This window comes from Plectropomus leopardus, chromosome 2, assembly GCF_008729295.1.
Source record: "Plectropomus leopardus isolate mb chromosome 2, YSFRI_Pleo_2.0, whole genome shotgun sequence".
In the NCBI taxonomy this organism is placed as follows: domain Eukaryota; kingdom Metazoa; phylum Chordata; class Actinopteri; order Perciformes; family Serranidae; genus Plectropomus; species Plectropomus leopardus.
The window spans coordinates 25,680,141-25,703,002 of NC_056464.1; the positions used below are offsets into that span (position 1 = coordinate 25,680,141).

Below are 22,862 nucleotides of genomic sequence, written 5' to 3' on the forward strand. Positions count from 1 at the left end.
GACAGGCGACTGAAATATACGTCACGGAGTGCGCTGCGGCCCGTTGGGTCACGGGAAATGGAGTCAGAGTGGGAAGGTACCCAAACTGAGCCGTGTAACATCCGTAAAGTATCCAAATTAAGGACGATTGTGTGAGTATTTTGCATGTAGCTACATTTATGATCAAGTACGGTTGTGAAATACAAACTGGGCAACAGATTACAGCATTTTGGTACTTTTTAGTCATTTGAACAGGTCTAAATATAGCCAGCAGAGGGTGGTTGTCGACCAAGTTTAGCTAGGTGACCATGAGGTAATGCTGATTAACGTGGATGTTTGTGGTATCCAAATCAGAAACTACCTGCAATCGCAACAGTCAATGTCTGCTATGAAATTCATTATAAAATTAATTATATTAAGTCAACGTGGCTTTAACTTCTATTTACCTCTAAAAAAACATGTTAATGTTTATTTTCCTGCTTTTTATTATGCATACATTAAAGTATTTACACCGAACAAAAATTTAAACATTTAGTTTGTACTCACACATTTCACAGGTTTTAGTTAAAGATATAAGACTTTTTTATGTATTCAGTGGAAATATTTCTCTCAAACTTTGGTTGCAAATTTGTTAAAATCCGTGTTGGTGAGCAATTCTTCTTTTCAAAGATAATCAGGTGTTGCACATCAAGAAGCTCATTAAAGCGCATCAGTATTACACAGATGCACCTTGGGATGGTCACAATTAAAGGTCACTCTAAAATATGCAGTTTTAGCACACACACTGGAGGATGAAGAACCTGAAAGCCATACTTGAGTAAAAAAAAACAGATGTCTTGCCTACGTATTGAGAGTAAAAGTGCAAGTAATTGCTGTTAATAAAAGTAGTCAGAATTCTAAGAATTATGATATTTACTTATAGAGCCTATAATACACTTCAAGGAAAACAAGGGATTTTTTTTTCTAATTTAAGGGATTAAAAGAACAAAATACCATTATCACATCCTCCCTTCTTTCCCTGTTTTGTAGTAACTAACTAAAATATGTTGAGGAAATGTAGCACAGTAAAAGTATGTATTTTATTTAGGAAATGTAGGGGAGTGAGAGTGGAAGTTGACAGAAATAAAAAAACCTCAAGTAAATTACTGATACTCTTAAAAAATACTGAAGTAATGTGGCAAAGTATTATTACTTCATGAAATCACACCACTGATTGCCACAATGCCAAAATTCTTACAGGTTATCATGGAGCATGCCATTGGCCTGCAGACTGCAGGAATGAGCTGTTGTCCTGAAACTGAATGCCCATTTCATCATGATCAGATGAAATGAGAATGCCTTTTCCCTGAATGTGGCAGTATATCCAACCAGTGTCACAACAGCAAAAGTCAGTTACAACGACAAACTGCTGTCAGGTAAAGACCGCAGGCCTATATTTCATTTAATGCCTGAAGTTATTTTCATAAAGCATAGCAGCAGCATGACAAGTGTGAAAGTGAAAGCCAGTATTTGTTTGTTTAGTTTTGTGAGAGAAAAGATTTGACCCAATAAAAGTCAGGAGCGGTCATTCAATTAGATTAGTTTTCTCTATCCTCAAGTTTCATTCTCTGTGGCGCTTAAATTTCATATTGCATTACACATCTCGTGAAAGAAATCTATGAGAATGTAATCATCCTGACGTGATGATGATAGTTGCTTCTGTCAGGATCCAGTCACATTTGGCAGCAGTGATTTGAGCTTGAACTGCTCAAGATGTTTCATAAAACCTGTGAAAGCAAACAGTGAATTTAAAGGACAGTGTGTAAGATTTTAAGGGAATTAGTGGCATCTTAATTTGAGGTTTGCAGATTGCAGCCAGATGAAACTTTCCCCTGTTACAATTCCTTCAGTGTTCATTGGGTCTCATGTAAGACACAGTATACAAACAAATTGTCTCTACTTGTGTCCGTGATTTGTTTTCATTTTGGTAGTACTCATTCATTTTTTGGATTCTCCACTGTTTTCATATTTTTGTTTTTTTTCTTACGTAATATTGGGCAAGTCTGACCAAGATAACAGAAAAACACCTCGTTTTCACAGTCCACAAATTGTTGCCCAATGCAAGAAAATAGTAAGTTTTACATCGATAAACTCGGCAGCGAGATTCACATGAAACTGCTGCAGCAGTAAAAGCCAAAAAGCGTCTTAGGCCATCATCTGTCTTCTCCCCTTGCATTAGTCGCTAGACTTATTGCACAGATTTTAACATCTATTTGAATGAATTAATATTGCATGTGGACTTGTGACAGTCAGCGATACGTCTGCAGCTCATTATAGGATTGTCAAGAGTAGGACAAATATTATCTTCTTTGTGATTGCCGTGAGCTATCTTTTGAGCCAAATGAATATTTATAAGGTCAGTGAATCCTGACTAACAAGCTCACTCACTCCATGAAAGGGCCTTAATTCAGGGAAACTGAAGCACCAGTAGGAATGAAAAGGCAGCTTCAAATTTGTTGTACCGGCTGAATTAATGTTTGACCCCAGAGATGTACATTAGTCAATATGTATTTTGCTCACCTCCAGCTATTTCTTCCTCCCTGTGTTTATGGTCGGAGTGGCTGTGTGAATCTACATCATCACCATCACAGGATTTATTCTGTTTCAGATATTCAAGGTAAAACCGTCCTTATTCATCCACAGTGTAAAGCTACAGTTGGTAACTTTTATGGAAATAACTTTGTCTGAATGAGCCTGATCATAGCCAAGAAGCCTCTAAACGCAGTTGGAAATCTTGTCATTATTATTATTATGATCATTATAATTTTTAATAAACTTTATTTATAGAGCTTTTTTATATACAAGGGATGCAGCTCAAAGTGGTTCACAATAAAAAATGCAACATAAAAGCAAAAAGATAACAAGATTAGACAACCAAAAGACTGATGGTGATGAAAAAAAATTTAAAAAGTGAAGGCAAAAGGTACAGATTAATTGCATTAATTAAAAGCCAGATTAAATAAATAGGTGTTCAGCTGTCGTTAAAAAATGCCTCTTTTATATCTTTTTGAAAGGTATTTCATAATTTTGGAGCATAGTTAACAAGATTTTCTTGTGTATATAATTGTGTGTATTTTAAAACCCAGCAGCAGAAGACATGAGAGCTCATGAAGGATTATAGAACAACAAAGAGTCTGCAATGTAGGCTGGTCCCAAACCATCACTTTAAAAACAAGTAAAAGAACCTTAAAATCTATCCTAAAAATACTGGGAGCCAGTGGAGTGAAGCTAAAACCAGGGTAATATTCTCTCTCTTCCATGTTTTGGTGAAAAATCAGTCACTGCTTGCTGTCAAACTGTCAAACTAGGCAGCACCGATCGAATGGGATCAGTTTTCAGAAACATATTTTAGTGCCATCAGGCTCATAATTGTCTACACTGATCTCCACAGAGGCTGCTGCAGGAAGGCGCCAGTTGTATTTCATGCATGTGCATTTGAAAATATTCCCGTCAGCTGCAGATATCTTTTCCAAGCTGTAGTTTATAAGCACATTTGCCTGTTGTCATTTATCAAATGCTACAAATAGCTGCATTTCACGCTCACTTTTGCCAGGCGCAGAGCACCGCCCTGGAACTGTCCGGTGAGCAAGACACACACAGAGATGCTAGAACATCAACTTAGCATTACTGTTATTTGCAAACATCAGACTTGGAGAGAGAAGAAAACAGTGTGCCTGATTGCTGCTCCTGCAATTCACTCTCATTTTTTTCTCTTTTTCAAGACCAGAGAGATCTGTTCTGTTTCAACCTCCCATCAAAGCAGCAAACATTGACACCCGCTTTAACATGAAGAGGAGGCAGGGCCTCGCGTAGTGAAAGTAGGGCTGCCCTTGGGGCCCCAAACAGCTGCTTAGTTCATTTATATGTGAGTCGGCTCTTCACACAATATAGGCAAGTGTATGTAAAAATAAGGACTAAAAAATCTTAAACATCTAAAACACTTTTCATGCTCAGTGTTGCCAATACTTTACAGCAGTGAAATAATTAAGGCACAGGGTGTAGTGGGCATTTTACTGTTTTTTCTTTAAGGCAGAGTCCACCTGTCATCTTTTGTAAAGCTTGTAAAGCTTCATCAAAGTGGTTGTAAGCAAATAGAGAGGAACTAAAGCTTGCAAATATACATTGCTAACCACCGTGACAATCTTTCCCACACCTCAGTCTTTCCTCACAGTGTTTGTGTGGGCCAGTGTGAAAATGAAAACTGAAGTGGCTGGAATGAAAGAGACAGTTGCTTTTTTAACTTTTTGTTTGGAACCGGAACAAGTAATTAAATTGAATCAATGTCCGAGGTGACTGCACATTGATTTTCTAATATGAAGTGATTTGGCGAATGTTTCTGTCCCTGCAGGGTGATCTGAGAGTGGCACATGATTCACAGATTACAGTACCTCTCCTTGAGTTTGAGAGGCCGCCTCAGGAGCAGTTAATTTGGATGTCAGCAGCTTTAATAGTATGGCTTGGCAAAGGCCCAGACTGTAGTTTACTGCTGCTGTTAAAACATAAATATTAGTCGGCCTCTTCGCTCACAGGAATTTCAGCAGGCATATTGTAGTAAAACTACAAGAAGAGGAACACAGATTATTGTGAAGGGTGTAAATCCTCTGAGGCACTTTAAAGCTCACCTGATGGTAACACGCCTGCTTGCATAAACACAGCTGACATGTGTGACAAACACAGAAACAAACATGCACACACACACACACACACACACACACACACACACACACACACACACACACACACACGGGAACTCTTTTGCGCTTTTACACCCCTGTTCCCATGCACCTTTAGATGCACAGCTGTGCCAGGCACAAGAAGAGACAAACAGAAGGAAACACTTTTATCTTACTCCACTGCAGGGTTACAGTGTAACTGAGCAGAGAGTCGGACAATCATTTTCATAATATGGGAGTCAGAAGCCAAACTAAAATGCACATTTGAAGTAAAGTAAGACACTGGATAGTGACGGTGTTAACATTAACATTACACTTAAGTGCCCTATCAATTTTATTTTAAAAAAGCTCCAGTTAATTTGTAATAATGCTAATGCTCAACTGACAGACGTTTCTCACAGCAGACAAAAGCACAGGACTAACAACACGATATGGCTCTGTTCTATTCAAGTAAGAAGGACACTGACTATGTTTACATGTATAAAATATTATTTTTTTCTTTGGCCTTATACTGAAAAAGACAATATTCCTACTAAACTGGTTACTTGAAATATTCCACTTCCATTTACATGCAGCTGTGCATACTTAAATCAATGTGCTGTAACAGGACACACTACATGCATGAGCAGCGCGTGACGGCTACCCGGCTGAACTGCTGCGGCTCACATGTTTGTGGGGTTCACACTGGCAGCATTGTCGCTACGGCACTGCTGCAGAGCTGCCAGCTGATATAGCTACTGTATTTCCACAACTAAAAGCCAATATTCCACTAATTTATGAGGCCCTGCAGCCCACTGTATTGTCAACAACACAAATATTGCACTATAAAAAGGCTTGCTTTAACAACTGAAGGGATTCTGTACACAGGAACATTATCAGAGGGCTTTTACTTTGAAACAGAAACGGGAAAGGTTAAGTTTAAGCATAAATGGTAGTAGTATAAAGTCAGTGTTACCGTCAAAACACCATTTTCACTGTCTGTTTTTGCTGAAAACTGCACGTCGTGTCATAAAAATCGGTGAGACTCATGGAGGCAGTATGGCCCGGTTGGGAATTTGTGTCTCAGGTAAAAAAAACCCCTGCTCTGCTCAGCCTACATGATTTGCCACATCTTTGCCTGATGTATTTTACCTATCACATGTCATTTATTATGTCAAGTATAGAAAAGTGGAAATATCCGGAGCTGCTTATTATTTTTCTTCTTTGGATCAAAATAGGATTTTTTCAAAGTTTCCTACTGATTGCGGACTTATTCGACTGGGCAAAAACAGCCTCCCTCTTATTCCCTTAACCACCTTCTTAAAACTATGGTGTTATAATATTTTTGCATATCCAAAAACCTGTTGATATCCAAGTCTGTCATAATGTTTTAATCAGATGTGTTTCTCCTTGCGACCAGAAATGTAGGCTTTTCTTTTCAGCATGCATTTCTATACCAGCCTTGCAAATTGTTGGCAAGTTGGTTTTTGTCAATCATATCCATGACAATGCACAGAGCTGACTGTAAACATGCAAAAAGCTGTGTGTTGCAAACTGAAGTAAAAACCCTAATTTAGACATATATTCCAAATGCACTACATACATTTTCAAATAATACTATTACAATCTGAATAATACCAGCATATCACATATTATCCTAACAGAATATGCCATTTCCAAGACCTGTATTAAATTCAGAATATTGTCATGTTTGGAATAAAACTGGAGTATTAGTGTGCATGTAAACACACCCAATGAGTCAGCATGCACTTTATGCGGAACCTGAAATCAGATTAGCTTAGTGGAATTCAGCCATCTTTAATTACATTATTTACACCCGTGCTTTTCCTAAAGTCAAAATGTCTTTGATGAAAAACGTCTATTATGTATATTAGTATTATGTAGATAAACATTGTATATTTTTTATAATTTGTCATAAAATCAATAACCTTTGTGATTTTTGGCTGCATTGCTCCAGGTACATTAGCTCATCTCACTTACTCACTCACACACACACACACTCACACACACACACGGTGGATCCTTGAAGCCTTATGGGGGTACCAACATAAAACTCACATTCACACACTAGGCACATGTAGATTAACACAATTTTTGGCTGCAAGTGCTCATGCACACACACACACACACACACACACACACACACACACACACACACACACACACACACACACACACACACACACACACACACACACACACTACTCAGACCCAATGGTCTATGAATTGTCTGTCTCCAGGGCATCGGCGGTGGATCCTTGAAGCCTTATGGGGTACCAACATGTACCGCAGGATTTAGAGGCCACTTTGACACCAAGGGCTCACATTCCCTAGGCCTTCATGAGCAGTTTTTGCAGTGTGGCATAGTACATTGTCCTGCAGGGGAGCCACTGCCATCAGAGGGTGCTGTTGCCATGAGGGGCGGTGCTTGGTCTGTAATTGTGTTATGTGTTGGGGTGGATGGAGCCCATTGAGTAGCATCCACATGAGTGTCAGGACCAAAGGCTTCCCTGCAGAACATGGCATTGTAACAAGATGATTAATTTTATTCACTAAACCTGTCAGTGTTTGTAGCTGATGTTTTGGTTGATTAGTGTAAACTATATTCAAGTCAAGTATCAAATGTGTTTCATTGATATATCACTGTAAAAAGCAAAACAAATTTGGCATCAGAGTGCTTAACAAAGACAGACGTATATGTAAATGCATACAAACTAAAACAAGCTTGACCAAAAACACAGGGAATCAGACAAAATAGGTCAAATACAGTATACACATCAAAAGGGTTCTTAAGGTGCATCAAAGGCTTGTACATCCTTTACTCTGACTATACAATATTTAGGGCTTCCCCCTGAAAGTCAAAGATGTCATTTTGAGTTTCAGTTGACTGATGTTGAAGAGGTCCCTAGATTTAGCTGCAAAGTGATTGTGAGGTAACGAAAACACAGCAACTGTTATTTTCAAGTGATTGTAAACTAATGACAACATAGTTAAGAATGTCAAATACCATTTCTGCCAATAGATGCCTGTTAATTCTCCACACTGGACCTTATAGAAGACTGTAAACCATGTTGTTCTCCATGTATGCCATTCTGTGTAATAAGTTAATTTATTCATTGATGACTGGAAACCAGCCAGAGCGCAATTGTTTAGTTGTACGGAAATGTGCTGGTGGCTTGTTAGAGCACATGGATTAAATGTTCCATTATTACATACAGTAAGTGTGTAACGCTTGGGGGTCTTTATGTGGTCTTTATATTCTCAGTCATGCTGTATAGCCAACAGATCTTTTCACAACGTGCTTTTGTATTTCAGCTCTGCCTTGCCCGCTGCTTCACCGGTGACCTGAAAGCTTTAATGCTGTTTCACCTCCACCCCTGCATCCACCTGTAGGTCTGTTCTCCAGGGGGGACGTTATCGCTGCTCCCAAAGTCCCTGCTGTGTTGAGCTTTGTGCATCATGGTGAGTCAGACCCGAACACCAAATATTGACTATAGATACTGTGCATTCGTGTAATACTTCACTATAAGTTATTTAAATGTGACTGATATGTTTCTAATGCACAAAGGTTTGAGCACAGACCTCTTTGCTTGTGGTATGAACCGCTCCTCAGTATGCTGATTTATCATCGCTGTTATACTTTTTATTGTTGTGCTTCCTAAGCCAATTTCTGCTCTACTTGTTGCCATGGCAGTTTTGAATCTTGAATTTTGTTTTGTGCCTAACATGCACAACATAACAGGGCCAATTTCAAAAAAATATCAGCATCACTCTCTTCAGCGCAGCAAAACACTCTACAAAGTAAGTTTTGCTTTGTTAGTGTGTATATGTGCATGTAGGTGTGGTGCACACACATGCCTGGTTAAATGGTGTTTTGGGGGATTTGCTGCAGATATCTGAGTCGTGTGTGTGGGTGTTTTAATCTTGTAGCTCCATCCATCCATCCATCCACACAGAGCTGTTAAAGTTCATTTAGAGAGCTATCTTTTGTAATAGCTCAGCTGAAGCTACATTATTCCCTGAAGTAGCTTCAGAGGCTACGACAGACATTTGAATCCACGTTCTTCTACTGAGTCAAAGCATCAAGATGCTTTTTAATGCAGGAGGAACAGTGAGGCACTTGTGAAGGTCTACAATTGAAAGACCTTGCGTTAAGAAAGAACAAGACTGTAAGTTTATAATAGCGCAGCCCCATAATAACCCCGTTGTTTCCTCGTTTGAGCCCCCTGTGTTTTCAATTAACCTGATGGTGCATCTGAGATTACTACCTGCAAGGCAAACTTCCATTTACTCACTTTTATGCTTCAGTATTAGCTGTGCTATAACATCTAGTCATTAAAAAGTTATAGGGCATCCGGTGGCTCAGTGGATAAAGCAGGCGCCGCATATATGAAGGCAGTGCCATTGCTGCAGCGGCCGTGGGTTTGATTCCAGCGGCCCTTTGCTTCATTTCATCTCCTCTCTCTCCCCCTTTCACACTATCACTCTGTCCTATCTAATAAAGGCAAAAATGGCTAAAAAATAATCTTGAAAATAAAAAGAAAAGTTATGCAGTTATTTATAAATTGAATAGAACTTGGACTGAGTTGAAATTGAATAACATAATTCATTAAAATATTGGAATTTGCAATAATATGCGTGCCCCACTGAGGATTAAGCATGTATTACACCATGTCATGAGCACCTACTGCTGATACCAGATGTGCACAAAGCCCAAAGGTTCTGATTTTATATGGATTATCTAAATTGAGTCAGTGAAGCCACAGGAGGTTTGACCCTGGCATACTCACCCACACACACACACACACACACACACACACACTCAGATATCTGCAGAAAATCCCTCAAAGCAGCATTTAAGTAAAAATCCTGAATTGTGTAAAAGCCCCACCTCCACCAAAAATAGTGTTTCTTATTCTAAAATTCTCATCCTATCTGCTGATGAAGAGGGATCACATTAGTATTTTTACTACTAAATGAATTAATCATGATTCATCTTTGCAAAAGAATAAATTAGCCACACTTTAACTCATTTGCAAGTTGTGTATGTGTGTGAATGCCTTAACAATAGTTAGAATGAATAGACAGATATTCATTAGTCCTTTCAGAAATCAATCATGCATCGTACAGTAAACGTCAGGTCCATAAAGGGACAACTTTTATAACAGCAATAACAACATTACCTGCACCCAAAATAACAAATATCAGCAATAGGGCATCTCTTTAATATAATAGACCTATTCACCTCATATCATCAACAGCGCAGTGCTAGTCGACAAAAATAATCTGCCTGGTTCCCAGCTGGCCACTGGCCACCAATGTCATTGACATGCCAGTCCTTCTATGATTTTGAGATGTTGCAGTCACAACAATTCATGTAATTTTAACCAGTCCTCGTGAATTTAGTGCGACAATTTTGTCCCATCACCACAACTCTGACTATTTAAAACGGGTAAAATCTCATTTCATTGTAGAGCTGCATGCAGCATATTGTCTCTTTCTGTTTATGATGACATTACTGCTGCACCCGTGACAGAGTCACACACACATGCTAACAGGAATAACTGTTAGCAACACATGGCTATCGTCACCCAACCGTTATTAACGGGTTCGATAACAGAGTCGAGTTGCTTTACTGCCGGTGTGGGATTATTTCAACTCTTTAACGGCACAGCGTCAGCTACGTTACGGTAAATTGTACCAAGCAACCAAGAGGTGGAGGTTCAGAGTATTTCTGTCCACTCTGAACTGTCAGTTTATGCATGAAATATAGACAGTGCAAACCTTTCTCATAGATAGCATCTGTGTTTAAATTCCATGTCAGTTTGGCATCTATTATTGTCCCTAAATATTTGTAGTCATCTACCACTTCAATACCTTCCCACACAACAGAGAGAAAGCTGAATGTGTTTGTATCTGTGTTTTTGTGTACATGCCAGCATGTGTGTATTTGTGTGTGTATGGGCATGTGTATTTGCGTGTCGTATATGTGCGCATGTGTTGACAGCTGAGTGATGCTCCTGGCATTGTGGATCTGCTGTTTGTGTATTCTTTCAGTGTTCCCTCCAACGCAACAACACAAGGCAGAACATATCACGCTCTCCTCTCAGCTTTTCTGTAGCTACACAATACTTAAAAATACACACTAAGGTCAAAGGAGTAGAGGTGAGTAAGGTCCAGGGGCCATCATCATTTTCAGTCAGGATACCTCTGTTTTAGAAGGAGACTATTTCTGCTATAGATTCCAGAGTTTGTCTTCTAATGCACAAACTGCTGCTCTTTAATCTTTGGCTCAGTCGTCTGCGAGATTTCATGCACACAAGTATTATATAATGGCTGTTTGGAAATGTGTTATGTGTTGTGTATGTGTGTCATGAAACATGTAGGCCAGGATGAGCTTAGGATGTCGCCACAGTTCACACTGCAGCTCTGTGACTCACTCGGCTCTGTTCTGGTTGACTAAACACGACCCCCCCCCCCTCACTGGGCTTGACACATCGTGACTACAAATGTGCATGTTGTGCAAAAAAAAGGAACTCTTTTGAGGACTGAACGCAGGTCGATTTATTCATATTTTTACAACACTGTACTTGACTTTACTGCTGTATTGCTTGAGTCTAAAGAACAATTTATGTGCTGTCATGTCTCTTTGGACATTTTTTATGATACGAAAAGTGGGTTCCCCTTTTTTTTCTGTCATCAGCACATTTGTGTCATCCTGCACTTCATATAAATTTGCACCCTTGAGGCATTTGTCTTTAATAGATTTAAAAGCACAGTCCACGTCTCTGTGGCCGTGTGATGTTTAGCCATTAAACTCTAAACATAAGGGGTGAATAAAACGGTGACTGATGGAATATGTTGCAATGTTGTGCTGTGATCTATACAGCACTAGCTCCCCACATGTGTAAAATACCCCAAATTACGATTATCTCAAAAAATATCTCTGAGTTTCAGAGATATGGCCATTTGAGTGGTTTAGAGTACAGCTGAAAAGCAGCTCTTCAATGACATAAAGGTCAAGGAATACATTTCCATCAATTGAGATAGTGTCAGTGCAAACCAAATTTGTATTTAAAGCTGTTCCAGAAATCTCAACGCTTGATGCTGAATGAGTATTCAAATCTAATAAATGGATTGGGGAATATTTCTAAATTAGTGAGCACTTAACATCCTTTAAGGAATAATTGCTTATTGAAGACAAGATGGAAGTCATGTGCGTCTATATTTTCTTCCACTGCAGTCCTTATGTTCTCCTTCGTGCAGTTCAGACGTGTGTGGGATTTTCTTCCCGCTTGAATAATCTCCTTTCTCCCTCTTTTGTCCTGTCATCGTCTGGATGTTTTTTTTTCTGAAGTAAAGCTTCTAGCAGCAAACAGTGCGGACGCAGCCTGCTGCTGGCATTTAGGAGAAGTGCTCTTCTCATGCCCTGAAATAGTGCCTGCATAATGAAGCCAGGCATAGAGAGGAGATGTTTGTGAAAGAATAAGAAGTGGAAGAGACATGAAAACAAAGAGTGTGACGCATTAAGCGGTGTAGAAAAGAAACTGTATCTTGGCTTTAACTCAAAGGAGTGTATGTATTTGAGTTTGTGATTTATCATCCACGTTTTTCTGTATTTTGCTAGGAGGTCGATTTGGATTTGCATGCTAAACGGATGCAGAAATATTTTATTTGCATTTGGCTTCGGAAATTGTGTCTTTACATGCTGATGCTAAAAATAATGCCTTTACAGGGATAGGTCACTCCAAAATCAAAAAACTACTATTTTTCCTCTTACCTGTTGTTATTTTTCAGTTATTTTTAGTTTTGGTGTGAGTTGCCATAGAGATGTCTGCTTTCTCGCTAATATAATGGAACTAGATGACAATTCTACCAAACTACACCCATCGCTGCACAAAAGGAAGATGTAAATCATAAGTTTCACTATGATACAACATTATATTGATTCTTTGGACAAAGATACTTTTTTTCTTCCATACTATAAAGTATGCCATGATATAATTTGGATTTGATTCAAATCAGGGGCTTTTCATCAATTTGAGACCATATCAGTAAGTATCCTTATTGTCTTTTTTAGGCTGCTTGACATTGCCTGCCCGGCATTAGACCGTCAGCACTTTTTGAATGTTTAGGAAGAAGGTATGATCGACAGAAATGGTGACACAGACGTGCCATAGGAATTTCAAAATAAAGGTGTATGATGATATGTGTTGATGTTTCCACTTTGCATCGATAATATTGGATTCTCGCTAATTAAATTGATTTATTGATCCAGCCAGTTTATTCAGCAACATTGACCAAGATAATGTTACAGCTCATCCAAGGAGGATGCCATTGATGTTTACGTATTGCATTGTCACAGGCATAATCTTCTCGTCCAAGAGAAGATGCACACTTCCTTCTGTGCAGTGATTCGATTTGCTGGTGTAGTTCGGTAGAAAGGAACTAGTTCCTACATAAAAACGGCCCACAACAAGGTCTGTGGATTATTTTGAGTAACTGGGTCAGAATTTCTGGAAAGAGATATTGTTGCTGAGTTTTTTTCAAATGTTTTTTTCTTTTGGCTCTTTGAGCAACACAAGCCACTGCGCCATGTGGTTCAATTATATTGGAAAGAAGGCGGTCATCTCTAAGGCCCATATCTCCAAACACTCAACACCTCACACCAAAACAATCTAGATTGATAAACGGCACTACAGGTAAAAGAAAAAAAACATGTATCATTCATTTGTGTTGAACTATCCCTTTAGACAAAAACACTGAGAAAATCCTACTGCAATATTAATGATCCTATTACAGAGATCAAAAGAGGTACATCTAAAGTCATACATATCAGTATGCAGTCTCCTTGCATTGCTTGAGTGAACACCACCATCACCATGTGCTGCTTCCTTAGGCTGCACAACAGCACACATTAGTGAGGAGCAACACGTTTCACTAGAGGGAATCATTTGACTGATTAAATCAGTCAATAGAAACCATGAGAGAACAATGAATCTCTGTCCTTCGCCTCTCGTCCTTTCTCTGTTTCCCTGCTGTTCTCTACCCAGAGCAGTTTGAATTACAAATAAACCGTGCCCTCCACTATGCCACACGCTTTTAATGGCTAAGTATTGGTATAAGCGTACTCTCAGAGGGTAGATGGGGGTGGGGGGATTTTTCCAGCTCTACGAGAATGAATCCACTAGAAAATGTGTCGGCACGGTCACATACACGAGCCCACAGTGGCAGGATGAAGGGAAGACAGGTTGAGAATGAGGTTGGAAAGATGGATGGAAGGATGGCAGAAGAAGAAGAAGGAGGTGGAGCTTGCAGAGCAGGGTGGATGGTGTTTCCATCCCTGAACTCCACCTTATGCGCGCTCGCAGGAAACCCCTTCTAGTGGCTGCACACGGCACGCAGCGCTACAAGGCTGCAGCACGACACAAGCACACGTAGCCTGTGATGTAGGAGGATGATGACAGGAGAGAGGAGGAGGCGAAGGGCGGGGGAAGGGGGGACTGCCAGTGAGCGTGCCGAGCAAGGGAGTGAGCGAGCGAGCGAGAGCGAAAGGGCAGAGTGAAAGGGGGGAGATAAGCAGAGAGAGCAGCATCTCTTGAGCGCATTCAGCTCACAGCAGCTCAGGAGGCAGGACGGCAGAGCAGAGGGGGGAAAGCACCTGCACCTCACCGAAGGGGGCGACACCACACCTCTCTCTCTTGGACACACACTCTCTCACGCGTCACACAAACGCATTTGTGAGGAGGCGTGAGGCTCAGGAGGAGGAACATCACATGCACGCACGCTGTTTTGCTGGCTAAGCTGCGCTTTGGAGAGCGGTCTCTTGAAGACTGGACCAGAGCTGTATCCATTGCTTCATACATCCTTTTCCTTCCTTCCTTCTCTCCATTCCTCCAACTCAGAAGTAGCTCTCCGTCACGCACCCGTCGATCATTCGGACTGATTTGCCCTCTGTCATTCATCTAACCTCTGATCAGTGTGTCTCTCTGTGACCACCTCTGCTTTCACTCCATTCAAAAAGAAAAATACTTGGAGAGCAACTAACCGACCAACCTTTCGACCGCAATCATGAACTTCCTCCGACGCCGTCTCTCTGACAGCAGCTTCATGTCCAACCTGCCCAACGGCTACATGACAGACCTCCAGAGGCCTGACCCACCTGCTCCTCCTCCCCCCACCGCCACCTCGCCTTCCCAGCAAGGTGCACCCCCAGCAACGGCGTCCGCTCCTGCCCTGTCTCCGACCAAAGCTCCAGCACCGGCCCAGGCTCCCGCCAGCTCCCCCGCGGCACAGGAGCGGCGTCTGAACCAGCCGGCTCAGCAGCCTCAGCAGGCCCAGTCCTCCTCCTCTTCTGGCGGTTCCTCGGGCTTCTTCAGCTCCTTCAGCTCCATCACCAACGTGGTCAAACAGACGGCTGCGTCCGCCGCCGGGTTTGTGGAGCAATCAGCTCCGTCTCCCTCACTTTCCAAGAAGTTCAAGATCCTGTTGGTCATTGATGAGCCCCAGCATGAGTGGTAAGATGCATAATGATGGGTTGAGTGTTGGCCAAATGACTGATGGGAAGTTGGGTGGTTGTGTTAGTAGGCAAGCTGTTTCTGATTTTTTTGGGACGTTCTTCAGATTCGGTGTGAAAAATATTTGAGTTTCAGTCAGCCAGAGGGATCATGATTTACTGCCAATTTGAAAACTTAAGTGTGGGTGCATTGGCGGACTGACATGTGTAATCACGATTGATTTTAATCTGACTCAAATCCTGAAATTAATCCTTAAACCCTTTTTGTTTGTCTTCTGTCTTTGTATTTAAATGTTTTCTCTTCTCTAACTAAAGCTGTTCCCAAAATAGCAACAGCTCTATTAATCTAAACAGACAGCCTTTTCTCTGGGGTTTGGATTCACACAACCCACCACCCAGTGCTGTCACCTGCCTCTGTTTTTGTGTTTATGTGAACCTTTATGATGCCATGTGCGCGCATGCTTATGCTAATATCTGTGTGTTTGAGAGCTATGAGTAAGTGTTTCCATCCCTTGACTGCACAAGTTGGCTACCAGGATATTATCTTTATGCTATGAACTCATACATTATACACTGTCATAAACGGGCATGTAGCTCTGAATAAAACATCACAAACACAAGTGAAATGTAAACCCTCGGGACTGTAATAATGTTCGCTATCCCACTTGCTGCTTTCTGTTTCTGCAGAATCATATTTTCAGGCTATAAAGGTTTTTCTGTATGGATGGTGATGATGGATTTTACAGCTGTTCATTGCTGTCATTATCTCGCTGTGGTTTCATCTTGTCAGCCCTGTATTGGCCACTGTGTGACAAAGTGGCGACACTTTTGACCTTTTCAATTTAATGGACGTTCTGGAGTGTTGTGGTAATCATTGTGGATCCCACATAAAACTAAGTGTGTTTACTGTTACGGACAAAAACTGATGTGATATGGACAAAAGCATAGCAATACAAGCAAGTAAGTGGACCTTGAGTTAAATATTTAACTCTTTCCAAGGTCAAGAATAAAGTGTCAATTAAGCTTCGAAAGGGCTCCAAATCATTAAAGTTTGAACATCTGGAGACTCCATCCGTAGAGGAAGACTGTATGATCTGGTCAAAAGCTCCAGCTTTTGAGTAAGGCCTAGTCCACACCTACATGGATATTTTTGCTTTTGAAAATGCATTTTGATAGTAGCATATAGATTTTAAAAAAAGTCATTTCCATTTCCAGTACAATAAATCCTTGACAAATATAATTAAACATGCTCTGTTGCCCAGAGAGAATCTGAATGCATTCCTCTTGGGATTTTGTCATTGAAGGTGTCTGAAATGGAGATTTAAGTGTCTGCAAAATGTAAAATGCAAATGCAGCTTGAAAATGCAATGTCCTATTACCCGATTTTGGCACAAAATCCATTCTCTTTAGTGTTCCAATGGCAAATTACTTTCTTTCTATACTCCTATCTGTATTACTGGCATTTGCTTTGAAACAAAGTGGTAGCATGTAACACTGATAAAGTAACATCTGAGTTACAGACACTGATACATAAAAAAGACAGAATGTTTTTCAGTGTTTAGTGCAGCAGACTTTATCTCCAGCGCAGGATTATCTCTATAGCGGTGCATTATGCATGTGTGGATACATGCATCAGTGCTGAGGTTCCACCACACTGTACTCTCTGAATGTGATGGGCAGCTCCACATTGTGGTAATCCTGCATCTCTCCCTGTGAGTGTTTTATAGTGGCTTATGATTGGATGGCTGCCACCTTCATGATGAAGTGAGGTTTGAATGTCAGACACTGTTGAATGCATGCTGCTTTTTGCATATATATGTGGACACATAATGCTTTTTCAGACTCTGAGTCTTCAGACTGTAAACTATAAAATCTAAATGGAAATAGATTTAGACAGGTTTGTGTTTACTACCTCCTTGCACCTGCTGAAGACATGAACAAGTGCCAGCTCCTGTACATAGAAAACAAATAAACACTTATGAGTTTATTCCGACACAGCAGCTGCCTTCTACAACCACATTGTTGCCTTCTAAAATCACTGCAGCCTGTGTTGCTAAAGTCTTTTGTGGCCTATGACAGTCATTCAAAGTGATTTGTAACCACCGCAAATGATGTAGTTTGACTTACATGATGAACTGTTGTTTTACAAAGAGGAGACAATGATTACTCTCATTGTGAAACGCGTACGGGGCATAGATACACTGCAGGTATTAAGAGAGTCTGCAGTGATTGCTAATTCATGTGTGCTGGGTAAATGCTGTAAAACACAATGTCGAGATGTAGCCAGTGTAGAAATACATGTTTGGGTGTTTTTCTGCCAAATCTTTGTCCTCGTCCTTACCAGAAAAGTTTATTAATTCTTAATACAAACTCTAGTTTGTTGCAGAATAAGCATGCCAAGTGAGTAATGTGATTTATCATTTAAGAAATGTAATGCAATGAATTTGCAACTTCACTGGCATTATTTCCTGAAGTCCTCCCATTTTGTTTGTAAACAATATTTCATCCAGAGAGCTCAACATAAATATTAATGTTGATTCTTTGGGGGGGGGGGGGCACTTGCAGACAGAGCTTCCCTTAAAGCATCTTGGCCACAGAGGCCTTCTGCTAAATGTTATTGATTTTCCACTCAGCAAAGAGCGGGGCCCGAGACTCTCAGTAATATATCTTAGAAAACAGAAAGCCCTTCTCTGTAAAGATTTTGTATGTCGCTCACACGGAGGCTATACTCTGTTAGTCAGAAATGAGAGGACAGACTTTTCTTTTGACATTGACACAAAAATAATTTTTAAGTTTTTGATGGATAGTATCAGCCTAAAGCCAGTGGGGAAGCTTGACAAGGACACCAAATGTGCTGGAAGCGCCACTGCTGGGTGGACCCACTCACCGCAATCTTTCTCTCTCTTTATACCTCGTCTGTTGTTCCGAACGTCTCACAATGATGTGAACGGGTTTACGTTAGAGTTGATTAAAAGCCAGCTGCGTCTCATATAGACGCTAAAGGGTCCATTGAGCTTCTGTTTTTGACACGGAGGGCCACTGACCAAGCATTTTATAATGCCCTGGAAGTGGAACCAGGCTGAAGCACATTTTGTACATAAGAAGTTTCTATGAATCAATCAATTCATCTTACCATAATAAACTGCTGAGCACCAGACCACTTGTCATCTAAGAATCAGTACAAACAGGGCCATTTTACACCCACACTGATGAATGACAAGCAATGTCTGATCAACGGATTGATTTGAAGGCTAAAAAGGAAGGACAAGCAATTAATAATGCTCATTTCAACCTGTCAATTACAATTAACTAAAACACCATATTACATATTCCTCACAGTAGTTTTGTTGATGTGTTTGAAGCAGATGATAGTAAGAAGTATTGAAGCTTTTATTGTCTCTTGCTGTTTGTCTTTTTTTTTAGTCCCTTCATTTACATTTTCCTGAAATTACACTACTCCCTTTCCCTTAATTGAACTTCCCTCTCTAAACCCATCTAAACTTTGCTTTTTGAAATAGACATGGAAACTAGACATGCAGTCAAAAACGTGCCACAACTCTAAAAAACTCTGGCATCCCTTTTAAAGCACTAGTAGGCAGTTACATAAGCAACTACAGGTGTCATGACTTTCTCTCATTCTCTTCGCTCTGAGATATTGACTGTACCGCTATAATGGCCTACTCCGACTGTGCCACAAAAAAAGACCACAATGGGACTCCGGCAATAAAGCAGCGAGATGAAAGAGTGAATGCATTTTGGAGGCAATTCAAAATGCGTGCGCATGTGTGGCCTCATGTAGTCCTTATGTAACAGACTGGAGCCAAAGAGGTGGTCAGAGGGAAGAGACTGTGTCCTCCAGGGCCTTTCAAGGTGATATTGGTAGTGAGAGGAGGATTAAGGAGGACAGAAGAAGATCTGGGAATCTCCCTTTATTGGTTGTCTATGTGATGCTCTTTCCTGTTTGTCTCACCCCTTCTCTCTGTGTGGTTTTCTCCGCCTCTTTTCTCCTTGCTTCTCTCTGCCTGCCTTTTATCATGACAGTGTCTGTGTGTGTGTGTGTGTGTGGCTCCAGAGAAAGTGCTCCGGGTTCCTGATGTGATGAAGTAATGAGAAGAGACGTGGTGATTCAGCAGTTTCAGCCCAAAGGCCACATCTGCTCTCTTTCCTTTGCTCTCTATATCTCTGTGCATCTCTCTCTCCGACTCTTTATGCTCTGCTTTTCTTTATCTCTATGTTCATCTATTGAGTTTTTACTCTGCAGTTTGTGCCTGAGTAACAGTGAGCATATTTATCACCTATATTGCATAAGTACCCATCAGAGGAGATTATTTTAGACTGTTGCCTTTTACACATGACTCATACCGGGGGTTTTGGTGATTTGACTGCCCGTTGACGCACAGTTCGCCGACGATCAGAGGTTGATGGTGAATGTCACCCAACTGCCCTGCAGTTAGAGCTCGAGATTAAACTGGTTGGTATTTGAGAGCAAACTGATCAGCCAACAAGTAAAAACATTTGAAATAACCTCACAGAAGCAGCGGGGGGTGTAAATGTTCTTTTAATCAGCTATTCCTAGTGCGCCGTTTCCTCGCAAACTGACTAGGAAGCATAAAAACTAAAAAATAAGAGGAAAAAATACACCATGTTTCTGATGGGCTTATTTTGATTCCTGTGGTCGCACAGTAGAAACGTGCTGTTTTTATGGACTCTCTCACATTTTTTAGTGTGATAACAACCTGCATTGAATTTAAACAAGAACGTTACTGAGCATCAGTGGGGACCTATCATGCTTTTCCTTATTTTCTGTCATATATGTACTGTCACAATGTCCTATGTTCATAGTAAACGTGGCCAAAGTTAAAAATAATGAGCCTAGCAGGTAAAAGAGAGCAAAAACCTCACGCTTCAGACCGTTTGTAATACTCTCACTTTGAACTGCATAGTTTTGTACTCATACTTTCTATTTTGAGTGCATATAAAGTGCATTCACACTGGAAAATATGGCAAAATGCAGCACACTACAAGTACCCAGATGGTGCAAAATAACTGAGAAGTTGGGAGTGAAACGTTTGACACTTCTCACCCTTAATGGTTGCCATTTCGACAACATAGCACAAGGGGCAGAACCGTAAACACGCTTCAGACTGATGACATGTTGACCGACTGCCGCTGTAAACACAAAAGCCTTGTACAAACATACATGTGTATTTTTCCACTGCCACTATACCGTTGTCAGTATAAGCCATCAGTTTGTTTATTGGGTTAAGTCTGTAATAATTTATCGCAAACGATGACGATGTTAGCTTGCTAGCTAGCTAACAGCGACACACACTTTATCGTCAGGCACTGAAGTTATGTTGAGCTTAGTTAGGTTTGGTCTTCGTGCATTTTAAATTGTTGTTGTACTGTAGAGTATTTTTGTGTTAGATTTGTGGTCAGATGCTTGACAGGTTGTAAAAATTTGCAAAATGTGGCAGCGATCATCAACTCAGTTAAGGTACGTTCATTTGACTTACAATAAATTAATAAACACTGAGGAAGACAAGTGAGCAAGCAAGCATAGAGCAAGCGTAGATTTTGATAATCGTTGTTAAATGTTGGTGAAAGTACTCCTGTTTCCAACTGTTTTCTCTACCTTTGACACAAGATGACGTGAGATCATGATGGATTTTCTTTATATGGTCATTTGTCCCCTGCTAGCTACTACAAGTCTGGACATGAAAGCTTGCACACTGCTACATGTAGCTACATGCTAACAGCAGGGAGCCATGTAATCTTGGTTGCTGATATAATATTCCTGCTGTAACATGTCTGAACGTGACGATTTTCCTTTGAAGCTTTTATTAGTGATTTTTCAGAATAGAAAGTGCTGCTATTCTCAAATTCAGCCATTACCAGCTTGCAGTGCCAGTGCAGAGATATGAAAAGCCAGAATTACCGACTAATTACAGCAGGGATTTTTGGGGAAGAGCAATTAAAGAGACAGACACTCTCAGAGAGCCTGTTTATACTTGGTATAACATGCATTTTAGTGATTTCAACACAAGTGCACAGCCAAGACACATTCTCACCTGTGTCTATCATGCATTTCCAGATGATCACTTGTGTTCAGATTTCATCAGTGGCTATGTCACTTACACCAGAAAGTCAAAGGGCTCCGCGCATGGTTATTACATCCACACTAGCTAGGTGCTTGCTTGTCAAGTTAGCTCTTGTGTTGGTACAACTGGAGATATTGCAGTCAGTAGAATTCAGCACATCTCTTTCCATAGGACAAAACAATGGACAGTCACCCAACACTGACTCCAGCTCATCATAAAATGGGCAAGAGCGTTATCATGGTCACCAAAACAACCAATACTTCCCTCATTAATTCTGTAGTCTGTGTCGGGGATGCATCAGGACACACTAGCGTTTACACTACAAACTACGTGTGATCATGTGGGATCAAATGCGTTCTAGACCACCTGGGAAAATGGTGTGAGTAATCGCATCACAATGTGTTCTTGTGGTTGTTTTCACTTGTATTCAGCGCTGTTCACTTGTGATTGGGTCACCCAATACACATTTTAATACCAGGTGTAAACAGGCATAGACAGAAGGTGTTCCAGCACAGACGCTATAAGCAAAATAGTGTTTTTGAACATTAAAGCATGTAAACAACATGTTCTAGTACAAACCCAAAACCCAAGAATGAACCTGAAAATGAACATGAAAATGATCTCTTTTAATTTTGTGTATCTCACTGCGCTTGCATTCATGCATAGGTCTAAAAAAAGTCTTAGTAATTTTCTCCATCAGCAGCAGAGACAGGAGTACACAGAGAGAGCAGGTGGTGAGGTGGAGCTGCGTATACTTCCATCAACATCACTCTCGCTCTCTCTCTCTCTCTTTCTCTTTCTCTCTCTCTCTCTCTCTCTCTCTCTCTCTCTCTCACACACACACAGACACACAAATTTACAAGCACCTGCATGCTGTGTTTCTATTTTCTTGCATCTAATTATACACGACAGGGAAAAGTGTTTTCACACAGAATTCAGCATATTTGGTGGTATGCTGTTGCTCATCTCTTCTGACTAAGTTTACTATAAAACTGTGGTTTGGGAATAAAGCAGTTCATTGTTAAAGGTTATTTGCTAGAAATATTGACTCTAAATACACTTTCTCACAACACACCTACATACAGCGCAGTACATACAATATAACCACCAACAGAGCACTTTGTTTTCAAAGGTGCTTGTAATTTCTGTTGGATGTAGTTTGGACTTTATTCCCATTATTAGGAATTATTGGTGCCATTATGGTTCACAGCTACTTGTACACACACACACAAACACACACACACACACACACACACACACACACATACACACACACACACACAGGCTCAGCGCTGACCTTATTACAGTCGGTGGCAATGTCATGTTGACTTTATAAGGTCCTCTTGGTTTCGACCTCTTGTTGTCTTGTTCATCTCAGCTGTAACAAGACCTTTAGCATTTTCAGCCCAAGGGACGACACAGATACAACTCCAAGGTAAAATTTGTAACCTTAAAGCTTTCAAAATAAGACATGATGGCTTTACAAGGTTAATGATCAAAGGTTAAAGAAGGTACTTCTGTGATGAAACTTGTTTATGACGTGCTGCTGCCTAA

General features: G+C 40.5%; 1 protein-coding gene across 1 annotated transcript in view; it reads left to right on the forward strand.

The window, feature by feature from the left end:
* Window positions 1-14,204: 14,204 nt before the first annotated feature.
* Window positions 14,205-22,862, forward strand: part of syn2b (synapsin IIb) — a 106,549-nt gene continuing 97,891 nt past the window's right edge. Inside the window, exon 1 of the mRNA XM_042506385.1 lies at window positions 14,205-15,208. Coding sequence (XP_042362319.1) covers window positions 14,763-15,208 — 446 coding nt within the window. The 5' untranslated portion in view covers window positions 14,205-14,762. The remainder of the gene's footprint in view (window positions 15,209-22,862) is intronic.